The sequence below is a fragment of the Lepisosteus oculatus genome, chromosome 2 (assembly GCF_040954835.1).
Source record: "Lepisosteus oculatus isolate fLepOcu1 chromosome 2, fLepOcu1.hap2, whole genome shotgun sequence".
In the NCBI taxonomy this organism is placed as follows: Eukaryota; Metazoa; Chordata; class Actinopteri; order Semionotiformes; family Lepisosteidae; genus Lepisosteus; species Lepisosteus oculatus.
In genome coordinates, this window is record NC_090697.1 from 68,639,856 (window position 1) to 68,667,310 (window position 27,455).

The 27,455-nt window shown below is 40.4% G+C and overlaps 1 protein-coding gene across 3 annotated transcripts; it reads left to right on the forward strand.

Moving 5' to 3' along the window:
• LOC107077348 (prominin-2) lies at positions 1-27,048 on the forward strand. 3 transcript variants are annotated; one of them, XM_015347022.2, is made up of 24 exons: positions 1-70; positions 232-957; positions 2,082-2,125; positions 3,888-4,090; positions 6,222-6,342; positions 8,217-8,280; positions 8,401-8,490; positions 11,000-11,193; positions 11,830-11,895; positions 12,319-12,382; positions 12,834-12,984; positions 13,390-13,542; positions 15,156-15,279; positions 16,272-16,360; positions 16,751-16,835; positions 17,100-17,246; positions 17,506-17,577; positions 18,054-18,143; positions 19,728-19,781; positions 20,030-20,110; positions 20,442-20,510; positions 24,479-24,568; positions 25,340-25,446; positions 25,853-27,048. In XM_015347022.2, the coding sequence occupies exons 2-24, from the start codon at positions 732-734 to the stop codon at positions 25,965-25,967; spliced, it is 2,499 nt and encodes an 832-aa protein (XP_015202508.2). In that variant the 5' UTR covers positions 1-70; positions 232-731; the 3' UTR covers positions 25,968-27,048. The 3 variants fall into 3 exon arrangements, with proteins under 3 accessions (XP_015202508.2, XP_015202565.2, XP_015202437.2); XM_015347079.2 differs by having other exon boundaries at positions 13-361; positions 714-957; XM_015346951.2 differs by having other exon boundaries at positions 13-957.
• The last annotated feature ends 407 nt before the right edge of the window (positions 27,049-27,455 follow it).

Here is a 27,455-nt window from a genome sequence, read left to right on the forward strand (position 1 = left end):
TGGGAGGAGATCACCAAGAAATCAAACTAAATAGAATGCACACTGCTGGTTTATCATTACTACTAATACTGTAGGTTAACTTTTATAAGAAGGATAAATACAGACCTTCCAACTATTTTAAGTTGACTTAAGATAAGAGGACATACTGTGTATTTTGTTCTATTTCCGCTGCTTCAGCTGTTGCTAACAGACAATAGTAATTACTTGTAAAACCGGTTGATTCATTCGCAGTGCGCCGCCCTGACGCGCGGACAGTACTCAAGCGCAATAATGCGGTCAACGGACGGGATGGTGGTACACAAACGCAAGCAACTTACCAAACAAGAACTAACCCTAAGAGACTGGTAAACTGCAGAGCAAGGTGATAACGTTCTCCTGTTCGAAAGTACACTTTAAATTAAACAACGCAGAAATCGTAAAAAACAACAACAACACACGTTTACAAAAATACGTGTGGAAATAAAGAGATATTGATACATACAGCATATTACTTTTGGGAAGATCTGCGCTCCTGAGAAGTCCGTAAGGATTCACCTTACGGTTATTTTTTTTTTTGTGAAGTTTTTTTTTTTAAGAACTGCGGTCTAGCAGGAGTTTTTATCCCTTTACTCGAATTCGCATCGACGTCTTGTTTAAATCTGAACCCGTTTTAAATTATATCTAAACATAAATTCATATAATTGTTTAAAGCTTTATAAAATAACCTTTCACAGCCACGCCGTGGTTAGACGATGAAGGCGCTTTGGCGAGGTGGAGTGGTGTGTCTTATAGCGGTGTGCGCTTGGTCCAGTGCGGTTCGGATCCAGAGCTGTTCGAATAGTTCTGTCGCTCTCCAGTTCGGCACCATAGACAAACACGAACCAAAACGGACACCGAATACTGCCGGTTCGCTGACGCAGCTTTACAGCTTTGTTCACCTGTTTCTGGATGCGGTGCAGCCTAATTCCTTTCCCAAAGGTAAGTCTTTTTTTTTCTTTGGATCTAGATTTACACAAAAGAAGTACATTACTCCACCCTGGAGGTATTCTCAGTGAAGAACAGCGTGAGGATTTTCTTTGACTGGGTTCTAGTAGGTTCATTTACCGCTGTAGATGAATGTCGCAAGAGACTGTGTAGAAATTACATCTTAAACATCGTAGATCCTGTGTGTCTTTTGTACTTGTCTGAGCTGCCATGCATACTGTCATCTTTTCTATTTAAAGCAGCTGTACCTTGTACATGGGAGGCACAGAAGCACAGTGGTCAGCACTGGGGTCCTGGGTTCAGTTCCAGACCTGGGGTGCCATCTGTGTGGAGTTTGTATGTTCTCCTTGTGTTTGCATGGGTTTCCTTTAGGTGTTCTGGTTTTCTCCCCGAGTCCACAGATATACTGGTAGGTTCATGGGCGTCTGGGAACATTGTCCCTGGTGTAAGCGTGTGTGTGCCCTGCAATGGATTGGTGTCCCACCTGGTTTGCGCTTGCTGCTGGCTGGGATAGGTTCCAGCCCCTGCGCCACCCAGCCAAGTGGTCAAAGCTGATACCCTGATATCCTTCAACAAACGGCTGGTGGGGATCCTCACATCAGTTGGCCACTAAAACTCAAACAAGCTAGACAGATCAAATAGCATCCTCTCACTTGAAAACTTTTATTTTAACATTGGTGGTCACAAAAAATGTCAGGGGGATACTGTAGCTGCGTCAGCACACGTAGGCTGCAAAGGAACAGGTAGTAGGTTTATTCCATGCTGAAAAGAGAAGAAAGAAAACACAGCATTTTCAGCCGTGGAGCCTCCTTCAGGTGTAAGAAAGTCAGGGCAGTAAGCAAAGTCTTTCTCACGCCTGAAGGAGGCTCCACAGCTGAAACGTTGTGGTTTCTTTCTTCTCTTTTCAGCACGGAGTACACAAAAAATCTCAGCCTTTTTCCTCGGAAAGTGGAAACGGCCAGCGGGCCCTCTCTAAAGCAACAGATACTAAAACTCCTGTGCTGGCTTTTGACACATAAGCATTTCCATATAATACTGAGGTTTATTTAGGAAGGTGACAAAGAGGGTGCACTCTTTGAAAGGTGACAAAATTCTAAGCGTGACAAACTGTGTTTCAGACCTACTGAGAGCTGCCTTGGAGAAACACATTGAACCAGCAAAGGTAAGGGATTCAAATATTAAATGCCCTTTGCTGAAATGAAATATACGTCCGAGCTCTGTTAACCAAATGATTTCAGCCTCGCCTTTATTTATTTTAAATATTTGGCTAGGAAATATAAAGAAGAGGAATTTTAGTTAACCCTCTGATATTTGCCCAGTCAGGGTGTCATCCCTCTGTGAGGACAGGTGCTCCAACAAAGTCAGATGCTACATAGCTGAACAGACGGTAGTTCAGGGCAGTGCCTTTGATCCCAATGTGCTGTGCAACTTCAAGAAATGAAAAGCATGGCTTGTGAATTTCAATACCAGGGTACTTTGAACAGGTGATCAAAGAGAATTTTAACCACATGCTGTTACCTCCAGGAGGGATTTTAAGCGACATTTTAAAGTTTTTTTTTACTGGTGCAATGACTGAATATAGCATGAGCTGTCTGGTTTTTATTTCCCAAGGACTGGTATTTGCACAGTAATGAAAAAAAATATAACTGGTTAAAGCTCTCAGATTGCTTCACTTCATTGGTCTCTCAGTTTGCAACTTACAAAAGTGGTAAAAACACTTTAAAATGGTCTAAAAGGATAAAGAACGAATGACTTTTGTATGTAAAATTAAATTTCCAATTCAGTTTTAACTTAATTCAAATTTCTAATTGAGATTTTTAGTGGAAGAAAAATATTTTAAAAGCTGGGAATTTAAAAATAAATAATATTCCATCAAAGCTCGTGGAAAACAATCAATACTTTAGCCTTATCATGAAAGACAGGCTTACAGCCTCTTAGTTGATTATTTATCTAAAAATAAGGATCTTTGTTATAAATTGTTCTTTCTCTTGTTCTTATAAATTAAATTTCAGCTTATTTCAGGGGATTCAATCTTTTGTCAATTTGAGAAATTGGAGTGGTAATGCCTCCTACCCAAAAGCTATGTGGTCATTCGTCTGCAGTAAGAAAGACATGAATTATTTTGCTAAAGAGACTTTGCATTTACCTGCTGTGGTTCCTGCAATCTGGTGGAAGCGTGCTGACCTGTAACTTCCCCTTTCCAGCAACAGTGAACGATTCAGCCAGGTGTAACAAAGACCCATAATTACTTCCCTGTGGGAGAAATCAAATCAGGTGATGCACAGAGCAGGTTATTTTAAAAAAGGAGGAAGAATTAACAACAAAGAAGACAAGCACAAACGTTCCTGGTCACTAGTCAGTGTGCAGAAGATGATCAGCTCCACCCTTTCTTAAGCCAATATTTTTTTACTTCTAATGTATTTAGTTATGTCCCATAGAATTCACAACGGAAGCTTTTTTTTTTGTGCTAGTCAAATGACAACTTCCATTGATTTTAACACTGTCATCTGACCAAGAGCACTGTAGGTGTATTTCAGAAACATTATCATTAGGGTCATTCACAGGCAGATAAATGTTGTGCATCACTTTCATTAATAAAGAACCCACAACATGCTTAGTTTACAAGTGACACAGCAATATCACAAACCACACAGGTTGTCCTGATGCCCTTCTTCAATGTATGATTTTTTAAATAATATGGCAGATCTGAATTTATGCGGGTAACAGAGATTTTGACCATGGTCTTACTCAGTGAAGCAGACCCACCCTTTTCCCTCTGTGTTTTTTTTATGCCACATGAACATCAGCCGTTTTAAGGGGATTTCAATTGCGGAATGTCTTCTGACATCCCTTGTGATCGTCCTGTTTACAGTCTATGCAGTGGGTGTGGTGCGGTCTGACTGCTTGTGTGCCTGTCTGTCCAGGTGGCACGCTATGAGGCTGGATACATTGTGTGCCTCATCATTGCTGTCCTCTATGTGTTGCTCATGCCCCTGGTGGGCGTGATCTTCGCCTGCTGCCGTTGCTGTGGAAACTGCGGAGGGAAGGTCAAGCATAATCAACAATCCCTGAGCTGCCATCGCAACACACTGGCAACTTGTCTGGGTGCTATCACAATCATCATCCTGTAAGTCTCCCTTTCAGCCATCCTCAGTTGCACAGCGTGGACGCTCTCAGCTCCACCAGTAACTAAACACGCAAGACAGGGCCGGTCACTTTCAATAGGAATTTCAGGTGCAGTTTCAAGTAAAGAGCCAATTAATTTCTCCTTTATATGAAAGTAAGGATTTCACACCTGTTCTTACACTATACCTTTTAGGCTGATTCAGCGGAATAAATCCTTAGTTTGTGCAACAAATTGGAGCAGTAATGCCTTTAATACCTTCTGCTTCATGCAAAAGTAAATTAAAAGTTCTTCGTCAAGACAATATTTTGAATCGAAATAAAGAAAACAAGAGTACTGCAAGTGGGTTCTGTCTGATGCTTTAAATTGTTTTCTGTCTAGAATTTTACTTCATCCCACACATTCCTGTAGCTTTACTGTGCCTCTAGAGCAGGTGAGCTAGAGGTTTAGTGATCTAAGGTGCTCATCCAGATATTTTCTGAAAGAGGTCAGGGTGTCCACTTTGACAGATGTGAGAGTCTGAAACAAGCTCCCAACCCTTAGTGTAGGAAAGTTTCCTCTTGGTAACAGTTTAAATGCACTTTCCCATAATTTCAGAGAGTTGTGTTGATCCTGAAGAACTCCTTAAGGTTGACCGTGTTAGTTTCTTTGAGCATTCTAGTCTTCTTGCTCAAGACTTAAAATATTTAATTGCAGTGTTTGAGCCTGTCAGTCCCAGGAATGTTATGGGTTGCTCCTCCCTGGACAGATTCTAGTGCAGCACTAGAATCTTCTTTTCTGTAACGTGGTGATCAGAATTATTTACACCATACTCTAAATTAGAACTTGCTAGATAGTTGTAAAATGTTATCATAACATTCCTTGCTTTCAATTCTACACAGTTTAACTACGCAACTCACAGTTTGCTTGTATATACAGTACATAAATACCAAAATCTTTTTAATTGGTAGCACTTCAAGCTCAGTGTTTCTGATCTTCTAGTTTGTGTTTATGCCAGTTTCATATAATTGTGCGAAGTCTGTCAAGTGTTGGGAACTACTGTACATTCTTTGAAAATGTATTTATTACCATATCTGATGCTGTATTTGTATCCATTCCTGCTGTTGCTTGTTCAAAGAACTTTAATGTGTTATTTCAGCAAGACCTCTCTTTGCTACATTCACATTAGCTATGCCCTAGACCCTTACTATCATACAGATAATTTAATTTAGCTCTAATTATTAGATCCTTTACTGTACAAGTAATGGAAGTAAAACTGCCTGGTCTGTTATTGGTCTGTTATTACTTCGTTTAGGTTTTCTTCTTATTAATGGATTAGCAATTTTCTACTCCATGGGTACTAACCCTGTCTATTTGGAAGTGACCCTTGGAAAAATTGTGTTAAGAATAACATCTTTTATCTTAAGCATAATTGGTAAAACACCTGATTTGACATATAGTAGATGTCTGGACAAAATAAGAGAAGAAGCAATGTTTTAACCATGTTTAACGATTCCGTTTTCAGCTGCTGTTGTGTCTCTGATGGGTTTTTTCCAACCTGTGTGGGGAAAATTAATATCACCCATTGTAACCACTTCCTGAATCTGCCCCACATAGATTCTGAGACCTTGATTCCTCTAGGATAATTTCCTGTCCCTGAATGCTATAGTATAGTGTTCTATCCCTTCCATCTATCCTGTCACTTTGGAATACTGTCTGTCCTTTAATCACTCTCTGTGAAACATGTTTCAATGATTCCAGTGATACCATGACTGAAAACGAATGCAATCGTTTCGATTTCTTGTGTTTTATTCGGTACCTAGGTGAGAGCACTTAATTCTTTGGTCCTTTGAGACTTGCTGTCAAATGGCAGTGGCTGTACTGGAAATGGAGTCTGCCTGCCCTGCCTCACTGTTACTCAGACTCTTATCTGTGTCATCAAGGGTTTTTCCCAGATCCCGGTTTCAGTCCATTTACTGTTGCCCTGACCTCAATCCCAGTCAGTCCCCATTATTGTCCTCATGCTGAAATGGGCTGTAGTTATGAACCCCAAGCCGATGTTTCCGGCAAAATGAATTTGCAAGTCAAACCAAAACTGCTCTTGGTCTTGATGGATGTTGTGCTGTGTGGGATCTATATTTTTGTGTTCGCGCAGGGCGGGGGTGATCCTGGCTTTCATTGCCAATGGCAGAGTGACAGAGAATGTGGACCCTGGGGTGCAGTCTGTCATCTCCGATCTGAAGGACATGGCAGAGCTTCTCTCCTCTCTTCCCGAGGTCAGGACATGGCGTGGGGTCTTGGCGTCTGTGAGGCTGGGGAACATGGGTTTATGGGTTTAGGGCTGAGCAGGGCTGCTGGCTTGAATCCATTATGCCCAGTCAGGGTGGAGTGGGCACTCACATGACCCTGGCAAAACTCTGAACCTCCTACTGACCTGTTCACCTCTTTTCCAAAATGAGAAGCGAAAAAATGAATGTGTTTCCCGTAAGACGAGTAGAAGGCAAACATTGTAGGGAATCAACTGTACATGTGAATACCACGCATATCATTTCACCCTCCTTACTTTTATTATTTCACTACATTACATTATTTGCCTACATTACGATGCATTTAGCACCTGTACAGTTGCATGCGTATCTCCTGGGTGAGCATCACAGATTATCACATGCTTCTTTTTTTCGTTGGTGAATCCCTAATGTTTATCATGTTGTAGTTAATTGCTATTAATCCCATTAGAACCTGTTGGGAATTTGGCCCTTATTGGGAAACGGTTTTAGATTATTTCTAATTCTGTGGCTCTGGTTTCACATATGAATAACCCCTTTATTCTGAGCAATGATTTTCTTTGCTATCTGAGGTTATATACCAATGGTGTGGTTAGGATTTCTACATGTCTTTTAGCATCATGTGGAAACAGCTGTACTGAATGTTTTAAACAAGCTTTCAAGCATTGATTTGAACAAAAAACCAGGCCACTGATTGCTTAACACTGAACTGCCGTAGTAGAGTTAACATCTCTTTTTGCAATAATTATTTCACGGGAATAAGGAAGCAGCTTTTAACAAAAGAGTCTCATGAGCTATCATCCTGAAAGGTTACTAATTCCGCTCGATACAGCATTTTGAAAAGAAAAAAAAAAGCTTATCACTATAGATAGCAGAAGTAAACAATTCTAACCGCAGAATTTACTGTAAATGATTCAATCGTCAAGAGTCAGGGGAAATGAAGGTGTTGGATTACAATATAATCCTTTTTGTTTCTGCAGTTTTATTATACCAACAGTAAATGCACAAAGTGCAAAAAACAGCAGTCCTTCAGTTTTGGCTTATTTTATAGTCTTTTACTGCCATGGTTCTGTTACAAACCCAGGAGGTGCTCTTTGAAATTTGGGGTTGACTTATTCTAGATGCTGACTTGTTGAGCACCTGCTTTCATTTGAACCAAAAATAAACTAATCTAGTTATTATTTAACTGTTTTTTACAATTATAATAACTGGAAAATATTATTTTGCTTTACATATTTAACCCATTCCTAATTTAAGCCCTTCATTACAGTTTTGCCCAAATGAAATAGTAGAAAGAGGCATATCTCTCTTGGAGGATTTAAAAGATAAAAACATAAAATACTGTAAGCAGAAAAGGCAAACAATACGCAGAAATTAAATATATACAATTCATCTGGTTCATTAAGAGTCATTGAGGTAAGAATCCTGAAGAACGCTTTAAGAAACATTAAGGTATTTCATAAAGGGCTGTCATTCAGGAGAAGTTCTTATGGTATATTTCATACACTGAATATAAATATATACATACAGTAAATGAAACCCAGCATCACACACAACAAAACATCAAATGAAGATATTGAACTACCAATTTAAGCACATATGAAAAATTAGACACCATTTAATTTCCTTTCAAAAAGCACTAAATTAGAGTTATCAGAGGTTCTTTTAAGGTCCTAAGGTTAAATAGAGTTGATTGTTATGAAATTGATTTCCGAAATTCTGTTAAAAGCTGCCTTCATGAATCAGAAAACAGGGACTTCAGATCCCTGGTTTCGATGTATTTTAGAGTACAGTAATGCCAGAAATGTGTGAAATGAAAATTTCTTCTTGGTGATCTAATGAATTGATTCATTTCTCTTTCACAGAAAATCAGATTTATTGCCAAAGAGTATACTGTCCCTGAGAAAAAAATAATAGAAGAATTAAAAGGTAACCTTTTTGTTTCTATATATGCTCAGATGGTTACTGTTCTGTACTGTATTTGCTATTTGCCAGCCTAAAATGCTGTTATTCTCTTCCCTGTTGGTTCATGTGTTTGACCTTTTCCAGGTGTTGGTGATCAAATTGGAAATGCCATCATCTTGTCTCTTGAAAGCTCAGCCTATAATGCAACGAGGGAGCTGTCCATTTCAGCACAAGGTAATCAATCCACTGCTAGGTTTCTTTTTAATAGACTTCCATTGACACCACTAGAACTCTGGGGCCCTGATGGATACGTCTGTGTCTGTGTGATGTTGGAATTTGGCCTAGTTATACCGCACATATGGTCTGGTCTGATGAAGTAGTGCTTTAGTTTACATCTAAGCAATCGATATTACAAAAATAATACACACGTATAAAGATATACAGTATGTACCAAGACAAATGTAGTGATGCATTAGTGTGACTGATGTTAACAGGATTAGAGGAGAATAGTAAGTAATTCCTCTATGTCCGAATAACAAGCCAAAAATCAGAATCCCAGGGAATCCTTTTCACCAACTCCCTCTCATATAACCAAAATAGTGAGACTGTTAAAACAGTTTATATATTTATTTCTGTTACATATTTCTGTTACAACTATCTCTTGTATTAATTCCACATAAACCCAACAGTTTATAATCTGGTAAAGCCAGTTTTCCTCAGTGGAAATGACTGGAAGGCAGCAACTAAAATCTAAAAAATAGTATACACATGTACAGATATGTTGTAGGGGTTTTGTGAACTTACTGGAACAATTTATTAATTGTAACAGTAAATTATGAGTTGACTCTTTTATGTCGAGGATTCGAGGATCATTTGTCATAAAAATCAGCAATGCATACACACACGGAATACAGTAATACATAAAACTGTGCATATAAAACTATATCAGGTAGCCTGGATACAGAGGGCAGATCTTACTGTGAGGGTTACCAAGGTATTGTAGAATATCACAAGAGATACAAACAAGGAATATGCTCCAGTATACCATATCGTTAATCAGTCTCATTAATACAGATTCTACATTCAATACTCATAAGTCAATACATTTACTCATACGGATCAACTTGATGTCAACCCGTGTTGAGATAACAATTGAATTCTCGAGAGGCAATGTAGAATATTGGGTTACTGATCCAGACGCGGATTTGCATTTCAAATCCTGCTGTAGCTCCCAGTCCTGGTGTAGCTCCGAGTCGTGGGAAGAAGGAGAAATAGCTGCTGCTGTGACATGCTAGACAACACTGCTCCCACAGGACCTCCTCTAGTCAGCGTCTGGGCTGAACCGCGGGTCCGAGCAAGCTGCTGTTTTGGGGGGAGGGGAAACTGAAGACAAGGATTGAGTTGTCGCCAAGGATCCAACCGTAACGCTTCTGTCGATCAGGCGGGCGTCCATGGCGGTTTGCTAGCATTCACGAGGTCTGTGCTGCAGGCTTCTAAAGAAGAATTCCATCTTAACGTACGGGCTTCCCCCTGGCTCGGCGCTTGGAACAAAGTTCCACACTCAGACAACAGTGCCAGCAGTCACGTGATTAAGTCAGAGAGAGCGCCAGAGGGGACGGAGGAGCCTGGTCTGAGGCCTGTGCGCGCCTTTTTAACTAGAGACAATATGGCTGCTGATTGGTCGAGAGTTTGGCGGGCATTCGGGACCCACGAACCTGATTGGTTGAGTAGCAATGAACTCTGACCCTAGGACCGCAATCCAGACGTTCCCGAGAATCTCATGGACAGTTAGGCACCAGGAATGGCCATTGATCGTGACTGTTTAGCCGCATCCCCATTCTTTGATGGTTCCTTATCAGTAAGAAAACACATGGAATGGCCTCTGTGTGTCCATCACACGCAACACTTAATTCCATCTTACTAATAAGCATTGCCGCTACAATGTGCTCTTTTAAATACCTTCCCTGGATAGATGTATGACATTAGTTATCCATTACCAGCAGTTATTCTGAACTTTTTAATATTTCCCTATTTATTACCAGTTATGCATAAAAGGGAATGCTGCACATTATATAATGTAAGGAATATATATATAAAATTCTGACACCAACAAGAGAGAGAAAAAAACATCTAAGAACGTGCAAAAAGATAAAAAAAACAAGTGTATTAGTCTTTTGGGATGTACTTCATTAGTGAACCAAATACATAAGCTATTCCAATAAAAACCACCATTGTGCAATTTAGGTGGGTATTATCATAATACAATGAGCACAATAATACATTTAAACTTCATTTGTATTTGAACTGTACAGAACACATTGAACTATTCAAAGCCTGGGACTGCTTAGCAATTTCAGACATGTTCTTTAGTTTCTAAATAATGACAACAATGCATTAAGAAAGCAACACCCCCTCCCACCTGTTTCAAAGGATTGGAAGATCTGTCTCTCCCACTAAGTCTTAAATTACGTAATTTGAGGAAGCTTTAAGGATTAATACACAAATAATTCATTCACACTTATTCCTGTAAATGGAGAAACTCCCCAACCTGGTCAGAGCTGGAAAGCAATTAGCAGGTGTCAAACTAGTCTTAAATTTCAATGTTGAGATTTTTATAGAGGTATTTTGTGGGTGGCCAAAAGAAATGTGGAATATGAGTTAGCTCACTTCTATTGTACTTATTCGTGTATTCGTGGTCATGGTACTATGATGTTGTATCTTTTTTTATTCTTTCCTCTCACAGAGGCAGTGCATGTAACAGAGCTTCTGCAATCCATAAATGAGACAACAGCCACCCTCCAGTCTCGTCAGATCTCGCTGGTCTCTGGGCTGAAACAGCATCAGGAAGCATTGCAAGCCATAATGAAGAACTGCAGAAACTGTTCGGCTCTGTCTCCTTATGTGGGGAAACTGCAGATTGATGCAAACTACAGTGAGGTGAACAAGCCGATACTGACCTAGCCCCAGCTGCCATCAAATATATTGGACTAGATGGGCATGCTTGCTCTTAAGAAGCCATTGCTTTCAGAATGGTTAAGACTTATATTAAATCTATCCTTAATCAATTTTTCCCTCTAATGACATTTTAGATCCAGTTTTGGTTGAGATCTTTCTTCAGATTGCATTTGTTCAATTGATTATTCAAACTTCACAATACAATACAGCATTTTCCTATTTGTGTATCCAATGATCAAGGCATTAATTGAACAATTCAATTCATTTTGCCTTGACCTAACTAAATGAAAGCCCGTGTGGCATGTACATTCCAAGCTGATCACCTCTTCACACTCCTTAATCCAGTATATGTGCTTAAATATCAGACTGAGAAGAGTAGCATGAATCTAGTTGTGGTAATGAAGCCACTGGACCAATTTACTGAAGCTACAAGTGTCCTCTTACAAGCTACACAGATTAGATTCAAAACAGTGGCCTCCTACCTCCTACCATCCTGCACTCTGTACTCTGGGCATGGGCTGCTCCTCGAAGAATCAGATGAGCAAGCACATTTTGTTGGATTTTATAACTGTGCGAGCAGGTACTGTTATTACAGCTGTGTTCTATGAATTGCTGTAGATTCCCAGTGTGGAGAAAGAGCTGAAGAGTATGCCAACAGCCAACCTGACAAACCTGGTTGAAAAGGTGAGCTGGAGCAGGTGACCACAGCCAAACTTTAGAGCTAAAAGATCCAACATACAACAGTCCAGATGGTAAAGCTTGCACCGACCCAAGTTTGGCAAATGATATTCAGATTTGTGTAAAATATTATGCACTTGCCTTCAGGATGCAAGATGCTTGTAAGTATTAAACTATCAGTCTGATTATACAATACTATAGTATGGAACAAGGATTAAAGCTATGGATACTTTGTTCTTCAAAGGGTTTTAGGACTGTATTTCTCTATATATAGTAAATCATATAAAAAACATTACTTCCTTCTCAAAAATCTACAGTCTACAAATGGTCTCCCTCCAGAGTGCTGTGCAGAGTTTTATAAAAAGTGCAATGATTAAGTGCAAGACTTATACTGCGAAAATAAAAACATCTCTGTAATCTTTGTTTCAGGGAAATAAAACCTTCCATGATATTCCGCAGATGTGTAGAAATCAAACCACTAAGAAAGTAGATGGTAAGTACTTTGATCAGATGCTTACTGTCATTACATTTCTTGTTTTCAACATAAAAAATCCTCTTTGATGCCAGCCCCCCTGTTCCTTTAAAATAAAGGACTTTTTGAGACTCTTGGTTCAATTACTAGTAATTACCATCCAATCTGCATGGTATCAAATATCCTCCTCTCTTTTGTAACCTTTCTTAGGTTCATAAAAAATAGATTTCAAATAACAGAATTCCTGCAGGATCCCCTCAGTTTTCAGTGCCATGTTTCTTGTGCAGATTTGTGATAATCCGTATCTGTTTCGCTTGGTCTATGTGTTAGGAGGCTTTTTCGATCCCTGGTTGTCTTCCCAAAGCTGGCAAACAATTTCAACTTGAGTAAACACAAAACAACACCCCAGCATGTCTTTTAAGAATCCCATTGCCAATTGGGTAACACTGTTCACATTGCTCTATCCTCACAGCTGTAATACTCTTTCTGGATGATATTCAGAAGTCTATCATGCAGAGCAGTGAGCAGTTCCCCTCCCTGGCGTCCATCTCTCAGCAGATCACTAATATCCAGAACCCCATTGCATCATATGGAAAAGAGGTCAAGCGATATGACTTTTACAGGTAAAGCTGTACAACATTGTGCCAGCTGTGGCTCATTACATTATTACATTACATGATTAGGGATGCAAGTCAGGATGGGGGACAGCCACACCTTTAGTCCTGTTGTGAAGAAGAGACAGCTATTACAAACAAAAATAACCTGATCTTTGTTAATAGGCATCTAGCACTAAACAATACCACCTAACCACAGAGGCAATATAACACTTACAAAGGGAATGCAAACTGTCCAGCAGTCTACCTTCACTTATTGGTTTCATGAGTCCCACTGCATAAATTCTGCAGAGCTTACAAGTCCAGCTGCAATGAAGTCTGCAGCTTTGTCCCCATCCCACCACATACACACTCAGAAGACCCTTCAGGCTGCTTTGAGTTGCCACCAGTGATTCAGTCTCTTGGTTCTTGCAGGTGGGCTGTGGTCATTGCACTCTGCTGCGTGATCCTGTTCATCGTGGTGCTCAATGTTCTGGGCCTGGCATTTGGGATTGCCGGGGTCAGCTCTCGCCAGCAAGATTACCACGAGAGCTGCTTGGCAAGCACTGGTGCCAACCTACTCATGGCGTAAGGACCCCACTGTCTCCTCACTTCTCTTCAGCATCATGTGAGGGGCATGCTTATCATGTTTAGAAAATCCTCAATGAAAACATAGGATCCATTGGCATTCTACTTTATGTATATATTGTGATGCCTGATGGGGCATTATAACAAAGTCTCTTAACATAGGCAGGCCCAGGACAACAGACACCAGCTCTAGGGTTCAGAAACAACACTCCTTATTTTAACAAGCAAGGAATCAACCAACCTCCACAAACCAAACAAAAGCCTAGATCTTCTTTAAGCTGTTAACTTGTGTATTTTTCCGAACTAACCCACCAGGTGGTTGAGCTGCTTACCAGGTTCATATACAAACAACTTTTAAAGTCACACAGACTTAGTTCCATGCAGGACTCAGTGTCTTGCTTCTTCACAAAACAAAACAAATCTCTCATTCACACAGATTTCTTACATTCAAGCACTCACAGCTCCTTTGTTTGTAGGTCTAGTTCAGTCCTTCTGCACTCCAGTGGTCTTTCACATAGCTGTTCTGACTTCCAACTCCAGACATTAGACTGACTGACTGACTGACTGACTGACTGACTGACTGACTGACTGACTGACTGACTGACTGACTGACTGACTGACTGACTGACTGACTGACTGACTGACTGACTGACTGACTGACTGACTGACTACCACCACCACCACCAGAAAAAAACCTGCTTTCAGCAGTTTAAGTAATCTCTTAACCAATCATCTCCCTGAAACTGATCAGGTGACTGATGGCAACAGCAGTTCGTTCCTCAAAGGCTTCTGGGGAATGTGGTCCAGACAAAGTGGACATTTTGTTTGGACCAGCTGTGCCTTCACAGCACTTCAGCATATACACACATGACGTATTGCAAAATCAAACTGTAACTACATTATCAGATAGCTGGGAACCTGCTGGTTTCTATGTGTGACCTTGATTCTTGAACTCCCATTCTAGATTTCGCATTGAGAGTCCTATGCCATCAGCACAGCTGCTGTGCATCAAGCTGTGTGGATGCAGGAAGTCACAGCAGTTAATGAAGTTTTGAGGTTTAATCTGTTAGGAAAAGGCCTCTTTGGATAATAGAAAGACGAGACATTATTTCTGATGTTTAAATGGGGAGCTGCGTCAGCATGTGTAGGCTGCAAAGGAACAAGGAAAGGTTTATTCCATGTTGAAAAGAGAAGGAAAAAAAACACAGCGTGAAGGATCACATCTGAAGAAGGATCCACAGCCGAAACGTTGTGTTTCTTTTCTCTTTTCAGGAAAGAATAAACTTTACCTGTTCCTTTAAAATTGTTTCTGCCAATCTGACGTTCACAAGCAGCTTACCTGTATATATTTCAAAACCCTTCTCTCACTTACCATGAATCAGTTTTAGAGAAGCACATGTTTTAGGATCAGGATGTATTTAGAATGAACCTCTTAGTTCGACAGACTTCCATACAGTATGTGATAACACTATACCTTATAGCCTAAATGTCACATACATTTTCTGCAAAGTTTCCTTGCAACAGTCTCCCTGCCCTATAAACAGTTTACACTGTGCTGGAACTGCCACGCATTCACTAAAGCTGTGTCTTTATCCGGCTTTGTTTCTTTGTAGGGGGGTTGGTTTCAGCTTCATCTTCTCCTGGCTGTTTATGCTAACGGTTTTCGTCACCTTTGTGGTGGGAGGGAACGTCTATACCTTGGGCTGCAGGAGCTGGCACAACAAGGAGATCTTTGCAGTAATTTAACCTAATATCTTTGTTTGCTTTTGTTTGTGGCTTTGTTTGCTCTTGGGTAGTAATCTTTCCCATTCCTTTTCTCTGGAAATGTCTTTGGAGTTTTAAATAAATAATAATCCTTGCACTTACATCACACTTTTCTGGACACTCCACGCCATGCGCTTTAGAAATAATGGGGGGACTCCCCTCCACCACCACCAATGTGTAGCCCCACCTGGATGATGCGACGGCAGCCATACGTACTATCACTGGGGAGGAGAAAAGAGTGCTAAAGCCAATTCATAGATGGGGATTATTAGGAGGCCATGATACATAAAGGCCAGGGGGACATTTGGCCAAAACACCAGGGTAACATTCCTACTCTTTTCGAGAACCTGCCTGGGATTTGTAGTGACAGAGAGTCAGGACTTCAGTTTTATGTCTCATCTGAAGGACAGGGTCTTTTTTACAGTATAGTGCCCCTGTCACTATACTGGGGCATTAGGTCCTACACAGACCACAGGGTGAACACCCCTACTGGTCCCACTAACACCTCTTCTAGCAGCAACCTTAGTTTTCCCAGGAGGTCTCCCATCCAGGTACTGGTCAGGTCGACACCTGCTGAGCTTCAGTGGGTTGCCAGTTGTGAGTTGTAGAGACATATACAGTAGCTGCTGGAGTTTTAAAGATAAGTCTATTACCTGTCCAAAGGGCTGTTTCAATATAGGCAAGGAGACCTCTTTCCAAGAGCAGTGAACCTGGTTAAACTGGTCTTTTATTTTACAAGTATCAGTAACTGTGTCTCTGGAATTCAGTATGTGTTTTCAATATGTGTTGGACAGTGCCTTTTGCTTAACGGGGGATTTGAAAATGTTTTTTTGCTCTACCTAACTAAAAAATGACAGCATTCTCTCTTTTCCTCTTTATTTCTCTTTGTCAATTAATTTATTGCTTGTTGTGGAGAAATAATCTCCGTCTGTGCTGACCTGTCTCCTGTACTCTCTTTGCACCAGTTTCTGGACAGCTCACAAAACCTGCTACCGGTGGGACTGAATATCAGCGAGATCCTGGGAACTAACTTCAGTTTCTCTAAATTTTACATGTGAGGTTCTCTGAATTTACACTGCAAAGTTTGTCATTATTATTATTTCAAGCATACAGGGTGTATATATATATAATGTGTATGTGTATACTGTATATAATATTAGTATAACCATTCTAGATTGTCTGCAGTAAAAAGGCAAACATATATGGTCTTTCTTTCCCTACTGCATAAGAACAAGAACATTACAGAAAAGGAGAGAGGCTACATTATCCTGCAGATTCCATTTTCTTTATTCGGCACCCATGGCTGTGTCTGTGCCTTTGGTTTTGGGCTTGGTGATATATGCACAAAAACCAGTAGATTACATTTTCATTCATGCTTTACAGATATGTCACTGATAAATACCTTTGTGCCAGGAGGCTGAGAGATCGCTTTTGTTTGTTGCAGGACCTGTGAGGAGGGGCAGTCAATGTATGACTACCTGCACCACAGTCAGATCTTGGATTTTAACGATATCCTCAGTATTGACAAGGTAATTGGATTTTTTACATGTACCAGCTGTGTCCAGCAGAGGGTGTCCCTTTCTCATTTAAAAAAAATGAATAGCAATCCTATAACATCACAACTTTACCTGCTATATCTTTTTCTGCTCATGAATTATCTTATTAATTAAGATCTTATGTATTAATTGTGTAATAAAAACTCTTTTGTTCCAAAGTTTCTGTTACTCCTCCTCTTTATTTCTTTTCTGATTCCTTCCTCTCTTACCCTGCCCCTGGCCTCCTCCGTCTTGCAGTACTCAGGGGACTTGAAGAATCAGGTCCTGAACCTGTCCGTGGATCTCAGTGAACTGAGGTTGCTGTCTGATGAAGACAAAAAAAGCTTTGAAGATTTTAAAGACAGCGGCGCCGATAAAATCAACTTTACTCTCCTGAAATCACAGGTAGGGTGGAAATGTGTTACAGGACCTCTGCTGTTTTCTCACCATCGTGTAAAAGAGTTCGAAAGAAGTGTTTTTGCTGCTTCTTTATTACTGCTTCCGCCCTGTTTTTACCAACCATGACTGTCACATTTAGAGATATACAGCAGCTGTTCTTTACACCAGGAATCAGATTCATGAGAGATGGCTGACTCTGCCTGTCTGAATGCTGTGTGAGTGTGAGGCTCACTCAGCTTTGCTGTGCTTTGAACTCTCCCTGCAGCTGAGCAGGCCGGTGGTGAAGACAGACCTGCTGGGATTTGCAGACTTGTTGAATCAAACAGCCCAGCTGCAGGTGAGTGAACATCTAGACGCAGTGTTAATCCCTCTGCTCTCTGTCTTCCTTTCCTGCATGTTCTGCAGCTGAAAGTGGGTTTATGAAAAGTGGGTTGCTTTTTCTCCTTCTTTTCTTTGTCGATGGTGTATCGATGGTGTGCAGTACAATTTACCGTAGCTGAACCGTCCTACCCATATCACATCTATCAAAAACAGGAAAACTGACTCTTGAAAAATAAAAAAGCAATGACAATTCATTAAGTAGCATTGCAACAGTTTTAATTAAACAATTTAGGGTATTTCTTCTCCTTTCATCTTTTTCCTTTTATGATCTCTTAAGGATTAGTAGACCAGTCTGTCTTATCCTGCCTGAGGTGGTTACTTCCATGCAAGCCTAGAGGTTTTCTCACTCTGCTACATTGTGCTTTAGTCCTGTACATTGTGGTAGACTGGAGCACAATGTGTAGCACTGTCTGAAACACAGTGTTTTTTCAGACGGACAGCAGTAAGCAAAAGCTGGAAAACGAGTCTATCAGTATCAGAGTCCTGCACAACACAACAGTGAGACAGCAGGAGAAAGATGCAGTAAGTCCCCATTGCATGTTGAATAATTAATTTTAATATTGTTTTGCCCACTCTGGAAAAACTTTATCCAACTACATAACGACTATGACCCTTGTGCAAATCAGGTGAGGTGGTGTTTTTGTCATGTTCTTTTCACTGAGCTTTATTTTAGGTATCTGAACATAAAATGTAACCCTCTACACTTTTCACAAGGATAGTGTAACGAGATGAGGGTCTTGTGTACACAGGGAACAGGACAAAATGAGGTATGTATTTAAACAAAGAGCTGTGTAAGAATGGAACAAAACAAGTCTATACTAAGGCTGCGTTCAAAACTACAGCTAGTTGAGATGCTCAGATCAATTATCTCCCATCAACCAAATGACCTGCAAATGGACAAAAGCCCTCTTCTGGTCTGTAACCTGTTAGTTTGTTTTTATGTTATAACAGCTCTCCATGATCAATCCCTAACAACCCACACTATTGCAGCACTCCAAGATAAGCCTTATTCTGACCAGAAAACCAAACATTCGATATGTATCATAAGCGCAAGATGTTGAAAATGTGTAAATTATCTTAACCAGTGAAGCAGTTATCTAGTAGGCTTACAGAGTCAATCAATCTAAAAACAAAGATCATTACGATGTACTGGGGGTACCAGCGATAAAGCTGGAGGCAGAATGGTGTAAGACTTCAGCTTATCCAAGAACAGCTTTAGAGATCATTTGTAAACAACATGTGACCATAGTCCAAGATGGGGGAATTAGAACATTTGACCTAGTGCAAACCAAAAGGAGCAGAGTTTTTAAACCTTAGTGAATGGCAGGGATGCACCCAATTCAGATGTTCCTCATTGGTTTCTGTGATGTCGCCTTCTTAGCTGACATTTCCTTAAAATCAAACAGATTTTAAATTACATAAGTAGAGCCTCATCACCCCCCTCCACCCCCCCATCACTTTGAATTCAAAGTAAATTAAATTCGTATAAACCTCCCAGCAACCTAGTGTGGTTCATTTCAATCCAGTTCCATGCAAAATTGTTAAATCCTGGATTAATCAGGACAATAGTAGCAGTCAGAGCAGCGTTAAATAGTTTGATCATTTAAGAAGCCATAACAAATATTGGTAGCTTAATACTGCATATTGCTACTATGTCCACAGTGTCACGACTGCCAGCCAGCAGAGATCAGCCCACAAGAGAGCTGACCAGTACCAGCAATGGGTTAATAATAATTAAATGTTAATCCATCAGCACACGCTATACCATGCGGCACACAGCTCTATTTAAACCACCTAAACTCGCTGCTCGGTATTGATTCCTCTCCTAGAGAGCTCTTTTTGAAGAGACATTTAAAACTAGGCTGACAATGGGAGGTGCTTCTTTACCCAAAGAGTTGTAGGAGAATGGAACAAGCTACCCCGGAAGCTGGTAATCTTGCTTCCTTCGAAAAAACACCTGGACAAGATCCTTAGATCAATTAGCTGCTTACTACCAAACAAGCTAGCTGGGCTGAATCGGCTCATCTAGTTTGTAACCATTTCTGTGTTCTTTTGTTCATATAATTTTAATTTTGACTAGGGAAATTTTGTTCCTTGTTTTCACAGGAAAGGTTGAATGCAAGTGTTGATGCATTATCTTATATCAGTAAAGACCTCCAGGTACAGCTTTTACTTTTTATTCTCCCTCTCTGTGTACAGTGCCTTTGATTCTAAGGGTTTTCAAATCATTGCTGATGTAATTAAACCTTGGTCCTGATGCCAGGGAGTAAGGAAGCACACCTATATTTCAAAGCATGATTAGTAAAGCAAGGAAACATTACTGCACAATGTTTAGTATAGCTAAAGAATTTAAAAGTTTATTCTGATCATTCAGACAAAACAATTTTAAACTAATCTGTCTCTTCCAGAGGAATATCGACAATGCCCTGCAGAGTATCAACGACACTCAGAATAAAATCAACTCAACAGTGCCTTTGATTGTGCAAAATGTAAGTTTTTTTACAGCCTTGCAATTTTTAATGTATAGCTGGGAGGCACAAATTAACAAATCATGGCCACAAAAATAGTTTTTTTTCTAATTTGGGCTATAAAAGATGCAATATACTTTCTGTTCTTTCAAGTACACTCCCAATGGATCCTTTTCTCAAAGAAATGAAGACTTTGTTAACATGGCAGACATTTTAAGTAATTTTTCTAAATGCACGTACTAAAATAAAATTCAGCATAGTTTAGTTTTTATGTTAAACATAACATTATACAGTAATTGCTCCTGTGTGAAGTTGCTATTAGACCAATACAGTTGTGCTGTGTTTCTTGCAGCATGCCCAGTGCATCTTGGACAGAGGAATAGACTATTTCCAGCAGTATCTGATGTGGGCAAAGCAGATGGTGGGTACTGAGATTGTGTGCTTCAAAACAGAAAATCCACTGTGTTGTACAAACTCCAGCTGTTAGGGGTTGCGATTCTCTGTGTTTTGGGAATTATTTTAAAATCATACACACATCCATTTTCAAACAGCTTTATCCGATACAGTGCCATGAGAGATCCTGGCAAGCAATGGGCACAAGGCAAGATACAGCCTAAACCGGACACCAGTCCATCACTGGGTTGACACACAGACACAAACACACACACACTCACACCAGTACCAATTAACTTACTAGTATGTGTTTAGACTGCAGCAGAAAACCAGACATTTTTAAATCATTAGCTCCTTAAACCATCAAAATGCTTTAAATATAATTACTAAATAATTGTTAATGATAACCATGAAGATTGGACAGTGTTGTACTTAAATGCAGAGAGAGAAGATTATTGCAGAAATATACAATCTCCTGGAATAATAGGGGAATAACAAACTTAAACATTACAATTTCAGTCAGTTGTAATATTCAATTTCTTGTTGAAGTCCATGCTGGCTATTAGTTACCAGGGATTAGAAAGTGTGTAGATCTGCGAATAGCTCTGAATGTTCTTCAAGAAAGTGAAGATGTGGAACAAAACAATCATGGGTATGTGACTTTTATATCGTTGAAATATTTATGATTACTGTTTATATTGGGCATTAATTTTATATCACCCCTAATAGTAATAATTTTATATCACTATATTTATATCAAGTAAGTTGATATAAATAGGAGCACATGTAACATACTGTTACAAATGGGGGGTTACGAAACTGGTAAAAATCAGCAATTGACCGAGCAGTTTAGTCAATAAGTGAAATACTTATTCATAACCCCCAACTTGTAAGTGATTTCTACCAATATACCCAAGTGGCTCGTATAATTAGAGGCACATGAATTCTTTATTCTCTGGCACAGAGAATAAATGTTGAGAGGAGTAATAATCCAGGCACACGTGGTTCAACAAATATTTATTGCAATGACAAGACACAAACTATATGGCACACAACAAAACATACAATACACAAGTTAATCTATGTACAGTATTTACAAACAAGGCATTTCAGAGGCCTAACATTCTGGTCATCCAGAAAACCCCACACTGCTACTTAGCATTAAACTCTTAATACGCCTACATAAGAGATGAGCTGCCTTCTAACTAAATACAAAGCAACCTGCAGTTAAATCTCTCTCTCTGCACCCCAGATGCAACAAAATAAATGGGAGCCTATATCCCTATCCATAAAAATGCACCCTAAGCAGGAAAGACGTTTCTAACTGAGGTATGTTTTACTCAGGAAACACAAGTTCCCTAAACACAGAATAGCAGGCTCTCTCTAACAAGTTTCAAATACTGAGCTCCAGTCAGGTTTGATTTGGATGATCATGAAGCAGGGGCTCTCGCCTGGTGAAAGCTTCAAGTCCCAACTCCTCTGGACTCCTCTCTCTTCTCCTTGTTGCCTGCTTCTCCTTTCTTCCCCCTCCTTGTACTCTTAATGTGACCTTATATTGTTTGTTTCTGCCCTGCTCCTTTGCAATCATTAACCCACAACTTACCTAGGTACACTATGTTAAGCTTTACAATTGTTCCTGCTCAAGGGACTCCCCCCAGACCTCAGCAAACATCCTCTTTCCTCTAAAATATGAAGTGTTTACCCTTCCAAGTGTCACAACTTAATCTGAAATCTAAGAGACACTTCTCAGTCACCTAAAGCTGTAACAATACCTACTGTGTGGTGGCAGATTAGAGGAGTTCTCCAAGTGGGCTTTCTGATTTTCTCTACCATGCTCTGTTGATCTCATTTGTTTGTATCACAGAAGAAAACAAGCCTAAATGATTTTTAGGGTTTTTCTGCTTCATGTTTGGTAGCTGTTTATAGTGATGCAAGATGATGCGCAGAACAGATCGGTTTCTTTTCCCTGAGGCAATGAGTCTCGGTGCACTTTTCACTTCCTGACCTGTGCCTCTATTCTTTTTTCACCAGGAATTTCACGACTTCAAAACAAATTGAACACACAAAGTAAACCTTAGCAAAACTTACCAGCCGTTGCCTTTAGCATAAGATTTGAAAGAATCCACTTTCTTCAGAAATATGTAAACCAATCATAACAAATCATAGGCAGAACCATAAAGCAAGCTCATGTGTCAGATGAACCAAGATTGAGATCAGACATTCATTGTACACTAACTGAAATCTTCAAACTACCTCTTCTTGGAGATGTGTCATACCTCGGTGTTCAATTAAAAATCAACCTAACAGCGGCTCTTAGATGCAGACCTTGTGTTTTTTGTTAGACTTTTCCACGGCCATTTGATATCAAGTATATCAAGGACAGCTTTTTAACAAACCCTTACCAGCCAGACGAGGTAGCGTAATGAAATATTGGTCATCAGATATGGGCAGCTGTGTGGTTAGTGTTCTTGGCTTATCATCGGGAGGTTGTGGGTTCAAATCCCAGGTGAGACACTGCTATTGCAGCCTTGAGCTAAGTTCTTCACCTGAGCTGTTCCACTAAAAATACCCAGCTGTGTGAATAGTTGCAAGTGTATGATTTATGGTATCAGCCATATCACCCTGCAACTTACAATTGGCAGCCCACTGAAGCCCAGCAGGTGTGAGCCTGGTCAGTACCTGGATGGGAGACCTCCAGGGAACAACTAAGGTTGCTGCTGGAAGTGGTGTTAGTGGGGCCAGCAGGGGATGCTAACCCTGCGGTCTGTGTGGGTCCTAATGCCCCAGTATATTGATGGGGACGCTATACTGTAAAAAGGTGCCGTCCTTCAGACGAGATGTAAAACTGAGGTCCTGACTCTCTGTGGTCATTAAAAATCCCCAGGATTGTTTCTTTTTAAAGAGTATGGGTGTTACCCTGGTGTCCTAGCTAAATTTCTACTTGGCCTTTACCAATCATGGCCTCCTAATAATCCCCATCTCTGAACTGGCTTCTCCTCCCCACTGATAGCTGGTGTGTGAGGAGTGTACTGGTGCACTATGGTTGCCATTGCAACATCCAAGTGGAGGCTACACAGTGGTGATGGTGGAGGAAAGTCTCCATTACCTGTAAAGCTCTTTGAATGCAGTGTCCAGAAAAGCACAAAATAAGTATAAGGAATTCTTATATACATATGTATGTAGTATCAGCTAGGTAAATCAGTAAGTAGTAAATAAGATATATATTGGTTAACAGTGATACAACTGAGATTAACAAGTACAGTCACTCTTCCCCCACAATGCTATACAGTACCTACCTTCACACAAATGCTATTGTCAGGAACAGTTCTTTCCGGGCCCTATGCGGGCGACACAATCCAAAAGGTGAAGAAACAATAGGGAAAAATATCATGCAGGAGTCGGTCAGGAGACAGGGGGGCGTGTCCATGCAGTGCTAGTGTCCGGGGGGAGTGAATCCAGGGGGAACAATCCAAGGGTAAATCCAGAGGCGGAATCCAAGACGGGAGGTGTAGTCCAAGACCAGGGGATCCATCCGTAGTTAAAACCAGAACCGGGTCGGGACCAGCGGGGCAGGGAATCAGGACCAGGAAACTAAAACCATAACGGAGCCAGACGCGGCAGGACCCCGGGCTCTCACGACACGGAAATCAATGAGAAGCCCCGAGCAATCGCCTGCGTCTGGCTTTAAAGGTGGAACTAAAGAGGGGCTGGAATAAGGAACAGGTGTGGAAAATGGGACAGAACAAGGAAGGGCTGGAGCGCCCTTAAGAGGAGGAGTAACGATCGTGACAGCTATTTTTCGGTTTTCAACCCTCTTGCTATTACGGCCCATTTGCTTCACTTCTTACATCATGTCTAGTTTAAATACAGAAGGTTAAAGAAATGGAAAAAAACAGATGTTAATTGTTCTTCTACGAGCTCACCTTCGTCAGCAAGTCTCAGGAGATCATTGACCTCAAGGATCAGAATGATAGGAAATGTTTTTTTCATTTGTAGATCCTTAAAAGGATTCTGGTCTGCCAGCCACTGGCCATCTATGTGGATAATGTATACACTGTGCTGTGTGAGAACATCATTGATCCCTGGGTGAGTACCATCAGAGACACTGTGTTTTTCTGTCCTTACCCTGGTGCAGGACACAGCACAGTCTCTTCTGTCTGGGAATCTGGTGTATCTTTTGAACTGTACTAGAGTATGTTCATCACATAAGGTCAAAAAATGATGAATATGCCTTTTTAATGTCACACTTTCTTGTACCTGTGTTTAGTGAGTTGTAAAATTGATATACAATTTCAAATGGTATAATTTAACAGACATTCTGGAGGAAATCAAATTCTGTCAGATTTCCGCTCTCCTGTGTATAGTCATTGGCTGCCCACAGCTCTGCATGCATCTTTCTGCCTTCCCACCCTTCACCCCAACTTCACTTTTGCCACTGCCTCCTTAGCTCATTCCTTCGTAAGTAAGAGGACTAGTGACAGCATTGATCTTAAGCCAACATACTCTTTTCCTCAGCCAGGGGAATTAAGTATGCTGTCCCCTTTATATCTGTTGGCTTTTTTCATTGCTATTAAAATTTGACTGAACTACTGAAAAGGTAATTAAGTGCCTTTGATTTCTTCTGTGCCAGTGTGTGACGGATGCTGTTCTAATACTTTTTGTGGAGTGAGAGCTGGTGTCCTGTGCATTTGCAGGGCTGCAACAGACATAGTGTTTCTAGTTTTGAAAGCAACGTGCACAGGAGAATGTGAATGACTTGTGAGACTCTTGCACTGTTGCAGTACAGTACAATGTGTTCTGCAGCCTGCGATGGCGACAGTCACCCTATGTGACCACTTTCCCATGTCTTTGTTTCAGAATGCCTTCTGGCACTGCCTGGGCTGGTGCTCTGTATTCCTGATTCCTAGCATCATCTTTGCAGTCAAGACAGCCAAGTACTTCCGGCCAACCCTCAGCAGACCAAGGTTAGTGGACGCACAGGAAATGAAATTGTGGGGAAGCTGGCTGTGTTTTATATTTAAGGGCTTCACTCCTACTGATGGGTTTTTTTTTGTAAATGGATATCTTGTCAGGTTTAAGCATATTTCTGTATGTTTTAAACTACTGGCTGGAACATTGCTGTTTTGAACATTTTAAAAAATATTCATAGTATGTATAAACAAGTCTTAAATCAAAATGTTTCTGAATCTATTGCTTTTTCACATATCTAATTATATGCTAAATGACTGGGGATGGCAACAGCAGTGTCTAATTCCTGACTCAGTAATTTCTCGTCTGTAAAATACTGTATACTGTAGACTTTGGTAGAAAATGTGTGTATAAAGTATACTCTTTATTTCAGAATTTAATCTGCCTTCTCTGTATTTACAGCAACTCCTTCAAAATGGAAGATATGTTCCAAATCCCCAAGGCAAAGATGATAGAATCCAAAACCAACATCTATGCCAACCCCGTCTCTAATATCAACTTCAGCAGCAACACCTGAATTTTGACTATGTCGGAAGACAACAATAAATAGGTTTTAAGCAGTGAAAAAGTCTAACTTTACTGCTTTAACTCTTTAAATAATCCTGCAAAATGTACTGCAAAGCTCTGATCTCATGCTCAATTACTTGCCAATTCTTTAATTGTGTTGCCACTTTAAAAAAACGTTTGACCTGTACAAAGGTCTCGAATTCTTTGTTGAAAGTTTGTTCTGTACTAAGGTACAAATGTCTGCAGTTCTCTGCTTGCTGATGTTTCTCAGTACGAAGGTACAACTGTGTGCAGCTCATTGCTGACTATTGTTTCTCAGTATGAAGGTACAAATGTCTGCAGCTCTTTGCTTGCTGATGCTTCTCAGTATGGCGGTGCTGTACAACTGTGTGCAGTGTGCTTGCTGGTGTCTCTCTGTCCTTTGGCACTTTATCTGTTATCAGGCCCCAGGACTCAGAAAGACTCTGGGGCTCTGGGGGTAAGAACTGAGCTTTATGAATTCTAGATCCTTGGCCAGTGCTGAACATGAGAGACAATTCTATAGTGTTATGGAAGGCAGGAAGAAAGGATGTCATACAGCCCATTTAACCCATCTGGTTCTATCTCTTAACAGTTTCTCAGCCAGTACTGGTCATACTGGGAACAACCCCCCTCCCCTCCAGGTATAAAATATTCTTGAACCCTCCACCCTCCAGAACTCCCAACCTCCAATGTGACAATGTGACAATGCAGAGCAGCCACTCAAGCAGAACCTGCATGTGTTCGGGGAGATGGGAGGAAGAAACCAGCCCCCCCCCAACATTCAAGATCCAGAGGAAAATCTTTTACTTTAACTTCTAAAGATAGAATAGATTTTTTTTGTGCTTTAAAAGCATACATAGACTTCATGTGTCGTAATGCAAAGATAGAGAAAATAAAGTCATTGCACTTGAACTGATTGTTGCCATTCAATGGTAACTATACAGTTAAGACCTTTCATTTCTGTCAGTTTTAGTATACTTTAGAATGAACATGCTTGAACATGCATTTTAAGACTTTTTCTGCCAGTTCATACAGCAAAAACAATAAAGCACCAATTTTCACCACAGAAATGTGTAATTCACTTCTTATCACTTTTGGTTAAGTTGTTACCTTCACCTATAAGAAGGTTAACTTGAAATAATAAATTGTTATGTATAAAGTGGATATTATTATATGATCTCACATATACATTTTTAGTCAAATGTACATTTTCTTCTCACTTTGGCTAGTAGTCATATCACCCAGCAACTCACAACTGGCAGCCCCCTGAAGCTCAGCAGATGTGAGCCTGGTCAGTACCTGGATGGGAGACCTCCTGGGAAAAACTAAGGTTGCTGCTGGGAGAGGTGTTAGTGGGGCCAGCATGGGGTGCTCACCTTGTGGTCTGTGTGGGTCCTAGTGCCCCAGTATAGTGATGGGGACACTAAACTGTAAAAAAAAAGGTGCTGTCCTTCAGATGAGATGTAAAACCAAGGTC